Source organism: Papaver somniferum, chromosome 9 (assembly GCF_003573695.1).
Source record: "Papaver somniferum cultivar HN1 chromosome 9, ASM357369v1, whole genome shotgun sequence".
In the NCBI taxonomy this organism is placed as follows: domain Eukaryota; kingdom Viridiplantae; phylum Streptophyta; class Magnoliopsida; order Ranunculales; family Papaveraceae; genus Papaver; species Papaver somniferum.
The window spans coordinates 30,274,540-30,292,528 of record NC_039366.1 but is presented as its reverse complement, the minus strand read 5'-3'; the positions used below and the strand labels follow the sequence as shown (position 1 = coordinate 30,292,528).

Sequence of the window (17,989 nt, the reverse complement as noted above, 5' to 3'; positions counted from 1 at the left end):
ACGTGGAGCCGGATTTCCAGTCTTGTAATGGTTTCATGCACCAAGGTCCTATACTTACTCCTGGTGTTGGCGTAAATATATATAGATGCATTTAGGAAATCCGTAATTTATACCCCATCAAGTTCATCATTTCACCGATTTCAAGCACCTCCAATTCAACCATCTTCGATACCATATCAAGGTTATGAATCACCTGATGCTACTCAACCACCATCTCAGAGTCCAAATAATGAGTTTTCACAAGATCAAACAGGCTTAGGGGAATATATATTTGGTAATCGTTATTTTGATGGATAAATGTTAATCGTTAATATGAATCGTGGTTTGTTTAAATCGTTAATGTAATTGCACTTTTGTTTGATAAATAATAATTTTCATTAAAAGTTTTCTATTTAAGTTAAAATTGAGAACTTAAAATTGATACATTAGATTAAATTTGGGCAACACTTTTAAGATTTCATAACAACTTGCATATCAGAATTGCTTTCCGTTGTCATGGAGCCACTTTGCACGACATATTTGATCAATCTCCAGCAGGGTTTTACCACTTCTCATGTTTCGAGCCTCTTCCCTTATCATACCAATATACTTATTAACATTCTTAGAAATTATGGAGAACCGAGCACTCAACACCAATGAATCACAATTGTTGAGGTTTGTTGTTTCTTATTCAAATTTCAGTAAAACGCGTCCCCAAAACGGAATAAGCCGTAATGCGCTATCAACGATTAGATGATTAGTGAAGAGAACATAATTCCCGCAGAAGCATTCATCTTCTAACGTGCTAAATTTGCGCTGTTGTGCAACTCTCCTACTATTTTCTCTTCTTATTTTATTTTGCACACTAGCTCGAAGTTCAACTCTTTGATTTTCGGCCGCATGTTGCTCTTCTATGAATTGAGCCATAGACATGTTTTGAGCTATTGAAAAATCTAAGAAACTAGGAAGAAGGTGTGAGTTAATATGGAATAGGAATTTGGTATTCATATGGGGGAGGATTTATGGCTGTTGGATCAGATTCTACGTAACGGTGTAGACTAGACCGACCGGTCCTATAAAAGCCGCCAACGGTGTAAAAAACACCGAAAGGTGTAGTCTTGACCGAGCGGTCGAGACTCGACTGCTCGGTGGAAACTTGAGCTGGCCTGCCTAAGTGGCAAATTTTCCACTTAGCCAGGCCAGTTTGCCAGCTCCATAGTGGTTGCAAAAATGGCAAACTCTCAAATTTGCCATGCCCATAGGAACCGGCCTAACAGTCTAAACAACACTGAACGATGTAGTCTTGACCGAGCGGTCCGCTCGGTAGAAACTTGACCTGGACTGGCTAAGTGGAAAATTTGCAAAAGTGGTAAACGTGTGGGTTAGCCATGCCCATAGGAACCGGCGTGAGAATGGGGTTCTATAAGACACGAGTGCATTCTCTAAAAAAAACTCTAAAACCTGGCAACAGTAACTTCAGCAGCTTCTGACTTCTCTCTGATCGGATAACTGGCCATTTACACAAGCAGTGAGCTTTTTCTAAAATTCTAATTTCTCCAATTTCTTTCTTCATTCTTCTTCGTCTTCTTCTGCGTCAACAATGTTGTCTTCTTTGCGCCGCACTGTATTGCAAACAAGAAACTTCAATGGAGGTAACTCACCAACTAGAGCTGGCAAACGGACGGGACGGGGCTGGCTTGTGACCAACCCGTGGGTTACGGGTTAATACAAGCCTAAGCTTGCGGGTTGAAAATCTTCACAGGTGGTCATTTATCCGACCCGCTCCCGTCCCGGGTAAAGCTTGCGGGTTCACGGGTGCTCACGGGTTAACTGGTTTAATCATCTGCAAGACCTGATGCCGAATTACAGCGACACAATTAAGGCTCTTCTCGGCATCAAATTCTTGTCTACAGGATATGTATTCTTCTTGTCTTCGAAACCCATATGAATCCTTGGCAAACACTCATCGGACTTGTAGTTTACCGACACTGAACCTTGGAAGAAAACTGGTTCAGACTTGGATGGCAAAACTGGTCGTGGATGGAGCTGTGGAAAGATAGTCGTTCAGGCCTTTATACAAACAGCATGTGTGCGTTTGGTAAACTGGTGAAGTCTATGTACCGGATGCATCCTGGAGATTGCACAACTCCTTCCCTGCAAGGATTCACATTCAACACACACATTGATAATCATGCATAATATCAGAACTCAGTGTCTCTTCTCTAATCTCTATGTTGATCATCTATTTCAATGGCATGAACATCGATTTCTTCCCTGACTCTTGGCTTGAATTTCACACATAACAGCACAAATTCTCGAAATGTTCTCTTTTCTTTTACTGCCAACTTCCAGTTCAGCTGAAACCCATCTTCGATTTCTTCTCAAACTCGTCATATATTACCTGGGAATCAATGGCAGAAAGTTGTCTTCTTCTGCATTTCCGGTTCTAACTAAACCCAAAAACCTTGTCAATTCCATTACAAGCTCCGTGTTCTTCTTTCCTGTGTTAACTTGTCCTAACCCATCGAGCACACCCCCAACGAACCATGGTTAGCCGACGGGAACCCTCTTGGTAGTGAAGCCGAAGGATGCCATCAAATTCGGTTCATCTCAACCCCTAATTCTATTGTTTGTTGCTGCTTTCATGGGGCGATGATGTTGCTGCTGTGCATAATCCATCAAATTCCTGTAAGGATTAGAAATGGGTTCAACGATAGACAACGAATCGAGAACTAAACCACCTTTGGCTACTGTTAAACAGATCTTAAGAATAACCATCTTTATTATATTTCTCATGTTTGATTAGAAACTAAAGCACCAATTTCTTCAGGAATTTTAAAAATTGGACTACCACCACCTATGTTGTGGATCCAATTGCACCCATTTGAATACTATCACCACCAATTTCAGAAGTAATTCTAATACTTATACTTCTGAATTCATAATCTTAACTACACCATTTTCATAATGAGAGATGGAGTGGATTAAAGAAAGAAGTTGATATACCTCCTCTTTTTGCTGAAGAATTTGCAAACTGATAGATTCCATTTTTACATCTTCAGAACAAATCTCTCTTCTTTACATATACAAAAACCCTAGAAATTTCTCTTCAGTTCGATCTGTTTAAGGGGTCTCGATGATTTTATCAAGTTATTTGTTGATTTAGTTAACTGTTTGTGGTTGTGATTGTTTAATTTGGGGGTATAACTGGTTAACCCCTAAATTTGAGTTTATCTTCTTCCTGTTTCTAGTTTTTTGTTTCTATGTGGTGCAAAATATGAAAGAGGGTGAGCAGAGAACCTAGTTGAGGGGATGACGGAGAGGATAGGTAAAGACGAGTACGGGCCGGGTTAACCCGCGGCTTTCACAGTACGGGCCGGGTTAACCCGTTTCTTCACAAGCCACTAATTATACAACCCGCGCCCGTCTTGTTTAGTTACCATCCGGGACGGGTGCGGTTTTTCATGGAACGGGACGGGCCAACCCGCGGGTTTTGTCTTGGTTTGTCAGCTCTATCACCAACCCATTTTTACTGTTTTCTTTATACACAAAACTCATCTATTTCTATTATTAGGTTCAGTTCTATGTAGTCGATTTCGGTCATTTCGGCCGAAATTTCAGCGAAATTCCGGATTTCGGTCCAAGAAGACACGATTTTGTTAATTTCGGTCTGACGAAATCTTTGCGAAAATTTCGGCCGGAAACGCGTTTTTCGATCGGAATTGATTTGTCTTGGCCGTATTTTTTTTTCTTTTTAAATTGAGTGGACTAATCTCACGTACAAAAATTAAAAATATTAATTCACTCACTAGTATTATTGCTTGTTGCTGTGTTTGAATTTCTTGAGCTAAAATTATTATTTGGTGTTGATGATGAGGAAGGTGAACAACCAGATTTACTAATACTATGTTTCTTTTAAGTGATTATCAATACGAGGATATAAAATATGAAACCGAGATTTTACCGAGATTTTAAAACGGAATTTCTCCGAGACAAAGTTGTACCAGTATCTCGGTGTCGACCGAGACAATCCGAAATCCGAAATTGACTACCTTGGTTCAGTTCATCCCCAAATTACAAAAAAATCTTCTTCTTCTTCATTTGTACTCAATTACCTTATCACTAAATGTGGATTATCAGAGCATCAAGCTATTACTGCTTCTAAAAAACTCAATTTCAAAACCCCAACAAAACCAGATTCAGTCCTTAATCTACTTGAAAATTACGGATTCACTAAACAATACATCTCCAAAACCATTACTAAGTGTCCCCCAATCCTCTTATACAAACCTCAGAAAACCCTTAAACCTAAGCTTGATTTTTTCAGCTCAAAAGGGATTTCTAGAATTGACCTAGCTAAGTTCATCTCTAGTAACGCATGTATCCTTGATTGCAGCATAGAAGACAAAATAATCCCTTGTTATGATGCCCTCAAGAACATTGTTCATTTTGACAAGAATGTAGTTACCATCATCAAACGTCATTCGTGGCTTTTTAAAGGAACATCATGTCTAAAAAACTTGATGGTTAACATTGAGATGTTAAGAGATGAAGGTGTTCCTCGGTCCAATATTTCTAAATTTCTTATTAACCATCCAAGAGCACTTACAATAGCTACAAGTAAGTTCGAGGAGAACGTACAACGGATTAAGGGTATGGGTTTTGATCCTTCAGTGACTACATTTCTTCTTGGTCTCAATGGATTGGCAGCCATGAATAAATCCACCTGGGAAACCAAATTGAATGCTTATAAGAAATGGGGTTGTTCAGAAGAAGAGATACAAAATGCATTTAAGAAACAGCCTCGGTTTATGTTAGCTTCTGTGAAGAAGATAATGTCGATGATGGATTACATTGTGAATCAAATGGGTTGTAATCCATCACTTATTGCTAAATGCCCAGTTATTCTGTGCTTTAGCCTGGAGAAGAGGATTATTCCGAGATGTGTTGTCATTCAGCTTCTAGTCTCCCAGGGACAGGTTAAGGAACATTACTTGAGTACAGTATCAACGATCTCTGAAAAGTCTTTCTTGGAGAAGTATGTGGGCAAGTATGAGGCAGAAGTTCCTGGACTGTTGAAGGTATACCATAATTCACAGTCTACTACTTCTTAAGCATCCATATTTTTTTCTCTTTTGTAAAGACGAAGAAACATATTTTCGATTTTCTCTCCTATTTAGTACGTTGATGAAGAATCAAACCAGCACTATAGGTGTTCCTACCAAATGAGATGAATTGCTATAGTAGACTAAGTAATGGGAAATTACTAAAGAGGAGACTCTTTTACTAGGAAGTTTCTGGATTGGCTTAATGATGAAATTCTGTCTCTGGCTTGTGAAGTTAGATTTAGATTATGTAAGAGTACGCACAGAAGACTCTTCATTCACTGCATATTCACATGACATGGTATATCAATAAATCAGTTACTTGTATAACGATGTACTTTATACCTGACGTTAAGAGACGGACATGTCTCATACCTGAGTGATCTGGAAGAACCCAAGTTATTATATGAATTCAGCAATCAAGACGAGAGCATCCTGCAGGTTGGGCATTACCACTTCCTTTTTGAATCTTGTTTCTGGTGTGAGCCCAACACAAGAGTAATGAAATCTTAACCATTCGCCTCCTTAGCAATTGTAATTGTCAGGGGCAATCATGTCGCCCTACGAAACCTGGTAAATTAGCGCAGTACGTTGGTTCATTGGGATCAATGGGTTGATCAACATCAACGAGTGCAGGAATACTCATCTTGAGGCAGGCGGTGGTGGCACGGGCTCGAAATCCCTATGCTGTCTTTGTAGTCAAGTCTCTGGTATACAGGTGTTCCACAGAAATCCGCTTTTCTTCCTTGGTGACTAAAGATAGTGGAGTAAGGATTGCAGGGCTCATCTGTCGGTATTTGTCCCCTTGCTGTAGTTCTTCTGCGAATTTATATGGATCTCCATGGAGTTATGGGGTTATATGCTTGTTCAATGAGTAAAACTGTGTAAACTCAATGCACCTTCCTGGCAAGACTGTTTTTTTCATCTTGCCAAGTGTTGCATGAAAGTTTGCTCTCGTATAACATATCATTCCTATTCTCATGGTGTTAAAAGCTTTTGAATCTCTGATGATAAAGTGGTTGCGAATTCTGAATAGCATCGACCAAAGCAGAAAAAAAACAGCATCACTAAGGGTGGATACAAAAATAAAATTGGGCAGCAAAGAGGGAAAATGATGCATTATTCCTAAGGGCAAAAACAGCATAGAGATTCTCTTTGATTTCTGGATTACAATATATTACTACAAGGTCGTGGTAAAAACACGATTGTGATAAAAAATTACATTCAAAGAACTTGTACAGGTAAGAAAAAATTGGACATAATAACAAAGAAACAAATGATTTTTACATCAACTACTTTTAGTGTAAAGCCTACTACTTTTTCTCTGTAACCAATTATACAATGACTTCCTCGTAATCTTGAGTCTTCTTAAAACTACAGGTCTCCTAGCTGGAGATTCAAAATTGCTGTTCTGTTCTAGATTTTCATGAATTGGATCTGAGATAAGAGGGTTGCCCTGATCATTGCTACTGGCAACTGAATATCTAGGTCCAGTCGATAGAACAGTAAGGCTCAGTTCGTCCTGCAATAATTTCACTATAGAATCCTGCACTTCTGACTCACTGCCGCTGACGGTAGCAATACCTTCGCCAATTCCCAGCAAGATAATCAAGTCATCTTTGACAGGATTCCCTGCAACAGAAAGTCAGATGCATAAGGTTCGCGACAATGTCCCACAACTATGTAACTAGCAAAAATATGAACTATCATTCATATAGAAGCCACAGTCTATTAGAGTTAGGAGCTGGAAGTGTAGAGAAATGGTTAAAAGCCATGAGGAGAAAGTTTCAGCCATCAGTGTCAATTGATGCATAAATAAATGTGAAGTTCCTGGATTTCAACTTAGTTGATTCCAGTTAGCAAGAAGAACCATTGTTTACCTTGAGCGTAGCTCTCTCTAATCATCCTGAGAACTGCAAGAACAACAATCCGAGCCTCAACCTGTTTATGCATCAATATATAAAGGTTAGATGACGAATGCCATAGATTATATTATAAATAATTTAAACATTTTTTAATATGGAAACTAAAAGCTACTGTGATCAGTGGGAGGAAGAGGTTATTCATGAATTTCATTATCAGGTGGTCCACTTAAACTCATCAAGATCATTTTCCTATCCTCTGGTACCTTGATTCAGGTACAAAAATACGACCCGCACAAACACTAAATGTATAGCACACTCTTTCAGAGTGCGACTAACATGGAATCAAGGTTATCATGACATACTCAAAGTAACACTTCTAACTAAACCCTAGCAGCTAGCGATATTACACCCAATGTAGCTAGCAATCATTCATGATGTTCATACGGCCTCTCTTTTTTTCTGTATCCAATTCATACATGTGTATTTTGTCTTTGAAGCATCACAGTAATTCTTAACTGGAAATAATATCACCTTGACAACAGCAACTGAACATACCTTCGTTAGCCCCCGAATATCAACAGCTCGGGTCTCAGTGATATCCTTCTGCAAGTGTGTTGCAACTTTTTCAAATAGCAGGCTGTGAGATTTATCCACAGCAGTTTTATCACGAGATCCATTTTGACCAAGAATCTCTTGATTTTGGTTGCGGCCCTGTATAACACCTTCACACCACTCTTCGATTAATTCCTTTAGATAAGAATCATTGGAACTGTACCTGCAGTAGCAAGGCCTTGCAGTGATGAGAAGCACTGAAGTGAATTTTTTTTAAAAGTGAAGATGCACAAGGGAAATTTAACATTCACTTGCTGGTAAAGCTCAACCAATTAGAGAGAAGAATAAATTATATACCGCGAGGATCTGTCCGGACTTGTGAAATCTCCAGCATACCCTGCTTTCTGCATATCCTGATATATGGCCAGGCACTGTTGCACTTCAAAAGCAGATCCATACCTGTTACGAGCTCGCAAGAGTGTATTATATGTGACCTGAAAAAGTTAAAAATGATTGCATTTTTTAGAATATGCTTAATCTATATATAGAGTAACTGCAAAATACAATTTGTAATGGCATGCTATTTTCACTGCGTCGACTAACTTCACGATATCTGCAAATAGAACAAGAACGAAGTGAAGGAACTACCGACAGGAATCTATAGTTTACAGTGATTACCAAATTGGGTTGTAATTGATACTTTTTCATCTCTTCGAACAACGTAAATGCTAAGCTCAAATTTTTGTTTGCCACACAAGCCTAAAATAGAAAATCAAGGTGCATCAGCTTATGGAGTTTGTAATTAGTCCATGGCAATGCCAGAGAATTGGTAAAACGTAAATACTGCATATGGACATTACTGGAAAGTGAAACCAGATAAAATAAGGATATAAAAAGTTGCAAACCTTTATGGTTGTTGTATATGCAATTACATCAGGTTTAATTCCAGCATCACGCATAGATTTCAACCCCTGGGAAAGAAAAGAAAAATATAGTCTGTTAACAGAAATCATCAAAAACCTCTGTAATGCAGGAGTGTATGTGGCACTAGCTAGAAGCTAGCTCATTAACGAGACATATGAAAGTAATTCTCACCCGCAATGCACCCCCTATATCACCTGAGGTCCCATATATGTCCATCAATATTGACCAGCTTATATGGTTTGGAGAAAGACCTGCGAACTTCATATCGTCCATAAGAGCTTTGGCACGATAATAATCAGTACCGCAGGCTTTCATCAAAATATTATATGTGGCAATTGTGGGTCTGAACCGGACAACCTTACTTAAATGAAGCTGATCAGAGTGGCAATTTTTTGTTGCAATTCCATTTGTCTGCTTTACGTCTATGCTAACTAGGGTACGTGTACTTCTACTGAACTCCTTGGAATATAATCCTTTTGAGATTCCACCTTCCTTCCAGGACTGGAAAATGCGAAAAGCTCTGTCATATTGGCGTGCCTCAACACAAGCATACAAAAGGGTGTTGCAACATTGTGTATTAGGTTCACAACCAGTCACTATCATCTCTTCGAATATTTGAATTGCCTGCTCCACAAGTCCCACATTCGCACATGCTGTGATCAGAGACGACCATGTAACCTCATTAGGAGTGACACCAGCTAAAAGCATATCTTCTTTGGTCTTCAGTGCCATTTGCCACATTTTTGCATCTGCAAACACCTGGAATTTCAGTGAAAGATGTCATAATCCCGGAAAACGAATACATAAAAAGCATGAAGATTGCAGAATGTAGGATGGAGAAATGACAAAGAAAGTGAGCCCCAAGAATTACCTTTATAATTGTGCTGTACGTTATGACATCTAGTTTCAGCGTCCCAGTAGATGCCTTATGCCTTATCTCCTTATATATGTCTCTGGCTAAGTCAACTCTCCCAGCAAGACAGCATGCCTTCAATAGTATATTATACGATGCCAAATCTGCAGCAACACCTAGAGTCTGCAAGCATGGGTGGACAGGAGTTAACAAACACATGGAAAACAAGAAACGGCACATGACACAATTTACACTACATAAGAAAGAGGCCATTACTTTAGTCGGAACCATTTTCATAATTTATTTTGAAGCTTTGGCAACTTTAGATTGATGATTTTATAAGTGACCTATAAGGATGAGATAGCATTACTTGCATTTCTTTGTAGACATGCAAGATGTAGCTCAAATCATGCGCATTCACATTCATGAGACTGTTGCAGACATACGAATTTGGGGTCACCTTCTGAGCAACCAACTCCTGCAGTACCATCAAATTTAAGATAAAATTAAACCATATATAAGAAACAAACAAAAAGGATTCAAATGTTATAAATAAAAAGGGACCATGATAACAAATTTGTGTGTCACCAAGAATGACCCAGAACACACAAGCAAACTAACAACAACCTAAAAGACTCACAGAGTCTAGGCAACAAAGAACACACAGTTTCAACAGTGTTGTTTCTCCTAAAATGAACATCATCAGTCATCTTTGGGACAGAAGTCAAAGAGCTACTTAAGCATGTTGTTTTACAGCTTAAGCATAAAATAGAATAAAAACCGTGCACAAGTGAGTATGGATTCATGGATGAAAATGTGCATGATAGAAAACGTCCTTATGGATCATAATATGAACAAAACTCTAATGGGTCGTAAAGAAAGACTACTGACTAGAATAATACCTCATAAACTTGCCTGGACTTTAAGAAATCGCCACATAGACCACAAACATCTATTATAGAGCGCCAAGCGTACATATTAGGACCATTGCGCTTGGAAGCTTCATATGCAATCAAAGCAGAATCCAAATCCCTTTTCTTCCCAAATTCCTGGATGGCCAAAGTGTACAATATTTGAGCCTGTGGAAGAAGGCATGCATACCTGCAAAGTAACATTTTGCAAAACATTAAGTACAGACATAATTATCGAACTACGAAATAAATAATTTAGGCATGCCCAGTCCTGCTTTCCCGAACTTGATCAAGAAAATGTTTAAATCACAATGCAGATAGTTGCACAATATGGTGGACTGGAATACAGATGATGTGAGACCATTGTTTGTTCATTAACCAAAATGTGCAAGTGTCAATGAAATATACCAAGATGCTCCCATCATTGATGGTAGAAAATTAAACAATGTGCACACCTTACAACCATGTTCGGCTCATGTTTCTTCACACACAGTTTAATAATTTCGATTGGATCCACCAAATGTTTGATAGGGAAATCAAACCCTACACACAACAATAACAATATTAAAGATCTATTATACTTGCATATAAAATTCTTTCAGTCATTTCTTCAAATACAAAAAATGAACAACTTCGAGCAAAATTATACCTGAAAGCGCAGCCATCGTATCAACAACGTCATTCAATTTACCAACATCCACAAGCCTTCGACATTCCAAACTAATCGCTTTCTTCACCGACTTATCAAAAAGTGAAACAGAAGAAATCCCTAATTTCTCAACCTTGCTTAAAACCTCAACAACATCTCTAATTTTCCCATTACTAATCAAATTACAAAAACCAACTGAAACAAGTTTGGTATTCAATGTACTAACAAACAAACTAGGTTCAATACCTAAACCCAAAACACTCTCAATAATCATTAAAAAATCCTCAAGTCTTCCATCTTCAACTAATTTTGAAGCAAGATCAGCATAGTATTTTAATCGATTGTTAATGTCTTGGTGTACATTCATCAGCAGTGGAGCTGAACTTGTACTACTGCCGGTGGCAGTGGTGGTGGAGGTGGAATTTGAAGATGATGATGAAGAAGAAGATACTTTGGCGGTAAAAGTTTTAGGCGTTGGATGAATGAAATAGGGTTTGTGTTTAGGGTTATTGTTCAGAGGGAGGAAATTTGAAGGAGATGAACCTACCAGAATTGGCTCTCTCATTTTTTTTCCCTTTTCTTATTTTTTTTCTCAGTTTTTGTGTAAAATTTGGGGTTTTATGAAAAAGTGGTGGGTTTTTTTTTTTATCATCATGTAATTTGTTTGGGGGAAGATAGGAGGAGGATTGGATTTGAAAGGCTTCAGTTTCATTCACTTGTTTGGTTATAATTATATACACTGGAGGGGAAAAAACATGGATGCTAAGCAGGGGGTACAGTGAATTTGCTTCGGGGTGTAACATTCCAAATGAAAGGAATGTTTATGGAATTTGGTTCGCCCCAAGTATATTGCTACCCCCTATTAGCAATAGTAGAAGAGAAAAAAGAAAGTGTCTTACACAGTTTGGCTGGCCCTGGTGATCCATCTGTTTCAGTAAAAATGATATTTTTACTTTTTTGATTTTTACATAAAAATATCTAATTAAAAAAAAGAAATAAGATTATCACTTTTCTTGAAACGGATGTAGTAGAATTGGTTGAAGTGCCCAAATAACCTTGCAGTTTGTATCAAAACAAAGAAATAAAAAGTTTCTCTTACTTGGTGTATATAAAGAAGATCATCTTGGAACAAAATATAGTACATACCAGAGGAGGCAAACTAGTCAACTGGACTAAACTCTATTTTCTTATCCAAAATCTATACAGCTTGTGCTAATACAAACGCATGTCAGAACCAGCGTAGTGATTATTGCCCGTGTGATTCACTGCATCCTTGCATAGAACAGAATGCACTTGCATGATTGATCTGGGAGGTGCCAAGTCTTTCTCTTGCAGAGCATTTCCAAGCAACAGTTGCATCTGAGATGCAAAGGTGTCATCCAGTATCTGCAAATACCAAACGAAACACCAGGAAGAGTAAGAAACCAGTATCATAACATGGGAAATAAGCTTGGATTTCCAGACTAAAGATAAAAATTACAAAAAAGACTGCCACCCACCGAAACTACAATTCGTGCGCCTTTATAGCAGGCTCTGTTCTCTTTATTGTTGTTCAGGAAACTTCAGATATCCTGCAACAAAATAGCAAAACTCAATTTAGTGATAGAATGATAATGAAGACTACAATGTGAATTAGGAAGGAATAAAGAGTAACTAACTTGTCCCATCCGGTCCCAATATCTTTGGCACATGTCTAAAAATAGACGAGCGTCAAAGATACTATGAAGATGAACTATGGTCTTAGTGAGATGGTCCTTCAAGGGCTGAAGTCTACTGCGAACATCTGATTCCATCACTGTTTCTTTCAATTCCTGGAGGATCTTCTTTAGCCTTGTCAAATTCTGCACTTTTGTCTATTCATACAATCAGAAAAGAGAATTGTCGATCTTAGAACCGCAACAATTAACCTAGCTTACAAGGAAGCTAGTTGTATCGAGTACATGAGTGTTACTTGAAATACAGTACAGTGGACTCACATTCTCTACGAGCTTCTCAACAATGGCCTGCAGGTAGCTCCTGAGCTTGGATCTTAGCATTACCATAATTTCCCTTAGAAGCTCCCCCGGAACTGTACTACACCCACTAGGAATACAAGAACTCCATGACTGCAGCCGGGTTTCAATTTCGGGAAGCAGCATATCTATCATTCTCTTTATTGAATTCATAAAAACTCCCAACTGAAAAGCAAAGAAAGCATGTCAAGGCTGGAGATCGTAAGAAAGAACATCATATAATCTAAGAAGAAAAAAAGGTTACCTCTTCAGGGACTTCGTAGATGCATGCAGATCGGTGAGCAAGCTTCTCAACATGTTTGAGGCCGAACTTATGCGCCAAGGTCTCTTTAAAAGGTGATAAAACATCTTCATACTGCTTTTCAAAAGCTACTACCAGGGCTTCTTCAACATCCGCAATGGCCTTTAACAGATGTACAATACAAATTATAGAATCAAAACAGTAGAACTCTAAGATCGGTCTAAAATGACCAGTTCCTCTTATACATTCTTATTATACATATACCTAACAAATATAATTTATCAAAACAAGAAACTACATTACTGTAACTCTTACAGTTTCTAACACAGAAGTGTACTCTGGCCAGCGACAAAGGATGAATTCGTATTCACTTAACGTCTCCTTGAGCCGGTCATACATATAATCCACAAACGGAACTGTCAAATGCTGTGTTCTGACCCCCAATTTGCAGGCATCAAGCAGGGACAGACTTTTATGTTGGATCCACGAGATGATGTATGGGTGGAACAATTCTTTTGCATTGACACCTCCTTTGCCATGACTGGAAATGATTGAAAGATAGATAAGCTACGATTGCTACGCATTATTAACCAAGTAGAGTATGAATCATAGATCGACCTACCTAATATTCCAGCTAATGAGATCCTTCTGAAACTCAGCAGTTGCAATAACAAGTTCTGATACAGGAGATGAGGGACTTTCAGGGCGACATGCAACAAGGAATGCACGCAATCTAGTGCAAAGCTCCATACTGTATATGGATGAAGAAATATCGGGAAGGTCTATACAGCTGCAAGAAAATGATATAGCATCAATGAAAAGTTTGAAGTAAATATAAAATGTAAAAATCTTACTAAAACCAACACTGCCACATTAAATCACTAGCATAACTCCAGGAGATCGTGCAAGGCTTTAGAGGAAAGAAGAAAAAGGCTAGAACCCCATATATCACATTACCTAGGAAGGAGATGCTGATTGTGGATTTCTATATCAGTAAAAATTTCATTTCTAAAGTTTGAACACAGAGATTTCATCTTCTGGTAGGAAGAAGAAAGAGTAACAACATCCATCAATGTTCCTTCACCATTGCTGGTTACGAACTCGTCCGTCTCAGCCAAGTGCCTTCTTGATCTCTTTTTAGCAGCAACCTAGGGAAGACTTAAGGTCTTTGTCAGGATGAAGAAACTGAAGGATGGGAACAACACAGCATGAGTTTAAAAATAGATATTCAGCACACTTCACCTGGAAATATCTGCATAGTTTGAACTGTGCATCAGGAGATTCGATATCATGAAGAAGATTGTAAAGCTTGACAGCTGGTGCTAAAGCGGGAGCTGGAGATCCATTAGCAGGCCGAAAATCGTCCATAACTCCTGATAATGACGACTCATCTAATGCCTTGTAATTCTCAAAAGCAAGAGAAAGAATCTGTTCAAGTTGACCCTCAATTTCTCCTAAGATGCGATTCTGGTCAATTAGTCACTAGAGATAAGTATCATATCATACGAGTTAAAACACTGTATTGACGACTAGTGTCAGAACTAGTAACAAACTAATCTAACAAAACAAAAGCAAAAAATAACGAAATAAACATATAGAGCATTTACCTCCTGATAGCTTAAAGTGCTTCTTGCACTGCCCTTCATTTTTAGGGGATATAACAGATCATACACTAAGACGAGGCAATCAGCCGTAGGCGTAGCCACATCCATAACATAAGAAAGGTATCTATCATGAAATTATAATTTCACATCATGTTAGGAAACAACATCGTGAAGTAGCAATCATTTCATATAAAACACGGATGAAAAGGGTGAACAGTAAAATAAACATCAATACCTTAGTCTAGCATATGCATCTGAAATCCCATAATAAGATGCAAATTCAGTAAGTAACCACTTCCACTCCCCACGTAAGACCAGATTTCTCTGCTGAAAATGCTGAGCTTTCATAGCAACTTCTAAAACGAAGTCATAGGCTACGGTTTCCGCAACTGAGCCACACTGGGAACAACGCGAAAGGATTAACATATTAGCCATTAGATAAACTAAATTTTCCAATATGTTTCACCACAAATCTTTGCTGTGCAAGGTTCAATTAGGATAAAATGTAAGCACGGCTTGGAAACACTAAAGCAGATGTTTAACAAGATATTTTCAGCAGAGGATGGAGTCTTCTGTACCTCACAGTCACCACTGTCATCTATACTGCTATTATACTTTATGAACAGTTGCATTCTGCCAACAAGCTCGTGCTCTGGTTCACGGTAAATAGGCAACCAACGTACCTTGCCACCCTGAGGTATACAACTGACATGTTAGTCCTGAGTTCAATAATATGCCTCAATATCTAAAAAAAATACCAAAGAGTAGGGATACAACCGGCTCCTCGATAAAAGTATCTATCTGAGCGACAACACAACCACAGTATTTTCCTGTAGAATCCTGGACTTCAAGAAAAAGATCATCTCCTACACTATCTGAAAAACTGTATTGCCGCAAAGAGAGAAAATAGTAAAAATTTTGAGCATAATTTCACTAGCCTGGAGTATTACTGGAGAAAGGGCTATAGAAAAATAGCAATTGATACATACAATAAATGTGTTTCGCCTGAACCCGGTTGCATACAAACTGGCTTGTCATCATTTGAACTTTTTGATCTTAAAATGCATGTGTATGTCTCTGGTAACAATTACCAAATTACTTACAGTTACAACATCATATACCAAGCTAGAGCCAAAATACAAAACAAGTTGTATAGAGGCTATTGTCTGTCCATTATATGTAACCCAACTACTTGGCCCTTTATGATTAGGATAAAGTTCACATAAATTAGTGTTTCAAGTGACAAAATACCTTGTCTTACTCCAGAAGATGTCGACCGTAGATTGGACAAGCAACATCGAAGCACTTCCATTTTTATCTTTGAAGGATGAAGGGATGAAAAACTGCATCCCTTTGGTGAATCCAAATCCATTTTCACTTTACGAACTGCAAAATGAGCAACAAGTTAGGAAAAACCTAAGATTCCTCAGAAATATTGATACAGTAAGATGCAATGTGGTACCTTGCACATCAACCCTGCCAATAGGTTTCTTAGTTTTAGGGGATGATCCCTTAATAATAGGAATGGATGACCTTATAGCCAACAATTCTCCTTCTGGTTGTAACAGCACACGTTGCAAGCTATAAAACAGAAACAAAGGAGTACGATTCGTCACACCTGTCACCTCTGCTATAGAGCTTGCATAAACGACCATGTTAACAGCTTCAGTAAGTGAAAGAGCACAAAATAGACTGGACTTACCCGAATGCTCTATGCAAGAGTCTACATTCATTGTCTAAGAAGACAGGTGCTTCTGAGCAACCCCTGGCCAGGGAACGAAGGCAAAGCCGAACACATGCATCATATGAAATCACAGCACACCATCGTCCTAGAGTACTGTTTACAATTCACCAAAAGTAACCTGATTACCATATAGCAACATGATTACCTATAGCAATTAGTTGTATCTTGTATATATCTGGTGACTTTGTACCTTGTGTGAAATGTAGGAAGGCGGGCTGGCAAGCCCTCGGATGAAGCAGCTTCCACGCCAGCACAAGTCCTGTGAGATTACCATTTTCCACAATATCAGCACAGTTAAAACGGTATTCAGAACCTCCTTCCCCACAGTCCAACTACTCACCAAAATAACCTGATTTTACTAATGTCTATGTTCTCATAAACAAGGTCAAACACTTAGTGCCTGATCAAAAAGAATAAGTGGCTTTCTAACAACTGAAAATCGTAAAGTTGAGATTCAAAATTCTAATAATCAGCAATAAAAATTAGGTGAAAAGAAGGACCTGGCAGTTCCCATCTCATCATCGACGTTATTGTCATCAACCCTGAACTCTATAAGCTACAAAAGAGAACAAAAAAATGCATATTAAACCAACAAAATACCACAATGAAAACTTTGAAGCCGAATTTTCTGAATTGAAGCCGAAACTATTTTCAATCACAAAGCATTCCAACTTCCTGCCTAGACTCAAAATAATTCTACTACCTCAAATCAATTCCTATTTCAGCAGGGGATATTCAATTAATCATATTACCAGGTTAGGATTTAGGGTTTAAGTTTTCATATCAAAATAACATAAACATTACAAAAATCAAAACACTAAAATCCTTGCCAATTGAATTTTTACCTCATCGTGATCTTCACCGTCCTCCTCCTCGTCGTCATCATCCTCATTTGAACTACCACCAATCTCTTCATCATCTTCCATATCCATGTCAGAATCACCACTCTCATCTTCTTCCACATCCGTGCCACCACTTTTCTTCTCAATCTTCCTAATCGGTCCATCGAAACCCTTATAAATTTCATTTAAATTTTTTTCAAAATGCTTTAATCCTCGTTTAAGAACTGGAGATGATGATAGAATTAATGGAGGATCAACTAATTCCATTTCTTTTGATGCTTCAACAACTACTGCATCATGAATCGCCATAGTTAACTGTACAAAAATCTTCTCTGTAAAACCCTAGTTTTTTCTCTCGGTACTTGGCTTATTATTCTCTGGAAATTCTTTGTTTTCTTTCGTTTTTCCCTCTTTTAAGTGTGCTGTTAGGATTTTCAAAAAATGTAAGTAATTCTTTTCATTTATTACGACTGAAAAGGACAGAGTTAACATTAAATGAGGTCCGAGTAGAAATGGCGCGTTAAGGGTAACGGGATATTTGATTGGCGGCAAGTGAGAAAACGGTTAAGTGAGGAGATAGTTCTAAGAGAGGAGATAGTTCTAAGAGCGTCCACAATGGACGAGTAAAAGGTGGAATAAAATCAAATTTGGTTGAAATTTCAATCACAATAGGCAAGAGTAAAATTAAGTTTGGTCTGATTTTTCAAG

General features: G+C 38.2%; 3 protein-coding genes across 3 annotated transcripts; 1 reads left to right on the top strand and 2 right to left on the bottom strand.

Moving 5' to 3' along the window:
- Window positions 1-4,502: 4,502 nt before the first annotated feature.
- LOC113311689 lies at window positions 4,503-5,093 on the top strand. Its single transcript, XM_026560493.1, has one exon. It carries the CDS (start codon window positions 4,503-4,505, stop codon window positions 5,091-5,093), a length of 591 nt encoding a protein of 196 aa, XP_026416278.1.
- A 1,099-nt stretch (window positions 5,094-6,192) lies between these two features.
- Window positions 6,193-11,745, bottom strand: LOC113311006 (pentatricopeptide repeat-containing protein At5g02830, chloroplastic-like). Its single transcript, XM_026559839.1, has 12 exons — window positions 10,839-11,745; window positions 10,645-10,732; window positions 10,181-10,379; window positions 9,649-9,756; window positions 9,297-9,461; window positions 8,597-9,184; window positions 8,407-8,472; window positions 8,180-8,260; window positions 7,859-7,995; window positions 7,505-7,724; window positions 6,965-7,025; window positions 6,193-6,716 (listed from the first exon to the last, which is right to left on the bottom strand). Exons 1-12 carry the CDS (start codon window positions 11,401-11,403, stop codon window positions 6,373-6,375), a joined length of 2,622 nt encoding a protein of 873 aa, XP_026415624.1. The 5' UTR covers window positions 11,404-11,745; the 3' UTR covers window positions 6,193-6,372.
- A 137-nt stretch (window positions 11,746-11,882) lies between these two features.
- Window positions 11,883-17,647, bottom strand: LOC113313483. Its single transcript, XM_026562265.1, has 20 exons — window positions 17,285-17,647; window positions 16,940-16,995; window positions 16,630-16,698; window positions 16,398-16,532; window positions 16,158-16,276; window positions 15,947-16,081; window positions 15,685-15,772; window positions 15,473-15,578; window positions 15,274-15,387; window positions 14,931-15,094; window positions 14,699-14,819; window positions 14,334-14,558; window positions 14,049-14,239; window positions 13,714-13,881; window positions 13,407-13,632; window positions 13,095-13,253; window positions 12,815-13,015; window positions 12,497-12,691; window positions 12,338-12,409; window positions 11,883-12,224 (listed from the first exon to the last, which is right to left on the bottom strand). Exons 1-19 carry the CDS (start codon window positions 17,588-17,590, stop codon window positions 12,401-12,403), a joined length of 2,787 nt encoding a protein of 928 aa, XP_026418050.1. The 5' UTR covers window positions 17,591-17,647; the 3' UTR covers window positions 11,883-12,224; window positions 12,338-12,400.
- Window positions 17,648-17,989: the final 342 nt, after the last annotated feature.

What these genes read in the sequence shown, in the direction of transcription:
- LOC113313483 (XM_026562265.1), bottom strand. Translation starts at nt 17,590, where the DNA reads ATGGCGATTCATGATGCAGTAGTTGTTGAAGCATCAAAAGAAATGGAA. An exon ending in ATCTTCTGGAGTAAGACAAG is followed by an intron (nt 15,773 to 15,946) that starts GTATTTTGTCAC and finishes AATTGTTACCAG; the next exon opens with AGACATACACATGCATTTTA. An exon ending in ATGACAGTGGTGACTGTGAG is followed by an intron (nt 15,095 to 15,273) that starts GTACAGAAGACT and finishes CGTTGTTCCCAG; the next exon opens with TGTGGCTCAGTTGCGGAAAC.
- LOC113311006 (XM_026559839.1), bottom strand. Translation starts at nt 11,403, where the DNA reads ATGAGAGAGCCAATTCTGGTAGGTTCATCTCCTTCAAATTTCCTCCCT. An exon ending in GAGCCGAACATGGTTGTAAG is followed by an intron (nt 10,380 to 10,644) that starts GTGTGCACATTG and finishes GTTACTTTGCAG; the next exon opens with GTATGCATGCCTTCTTCCAC. An exon ending in CATATACAACAACCATAAAG is followed by an intron (nt 8,261 to 8,406) that starts GTTTGCAACTTT and finishes TTTCTATTTTAG; the next exon opens with GCTTGTGTGGCAAACAAAAA.
- LOC113311689 (XM_026560493.1), top strand. Translation starts at nt 4,503, where the DNA reads ATGGTTAACATTGAGATGTTAAGAGATGAAGGTGTTCCTCGGTCCAAT.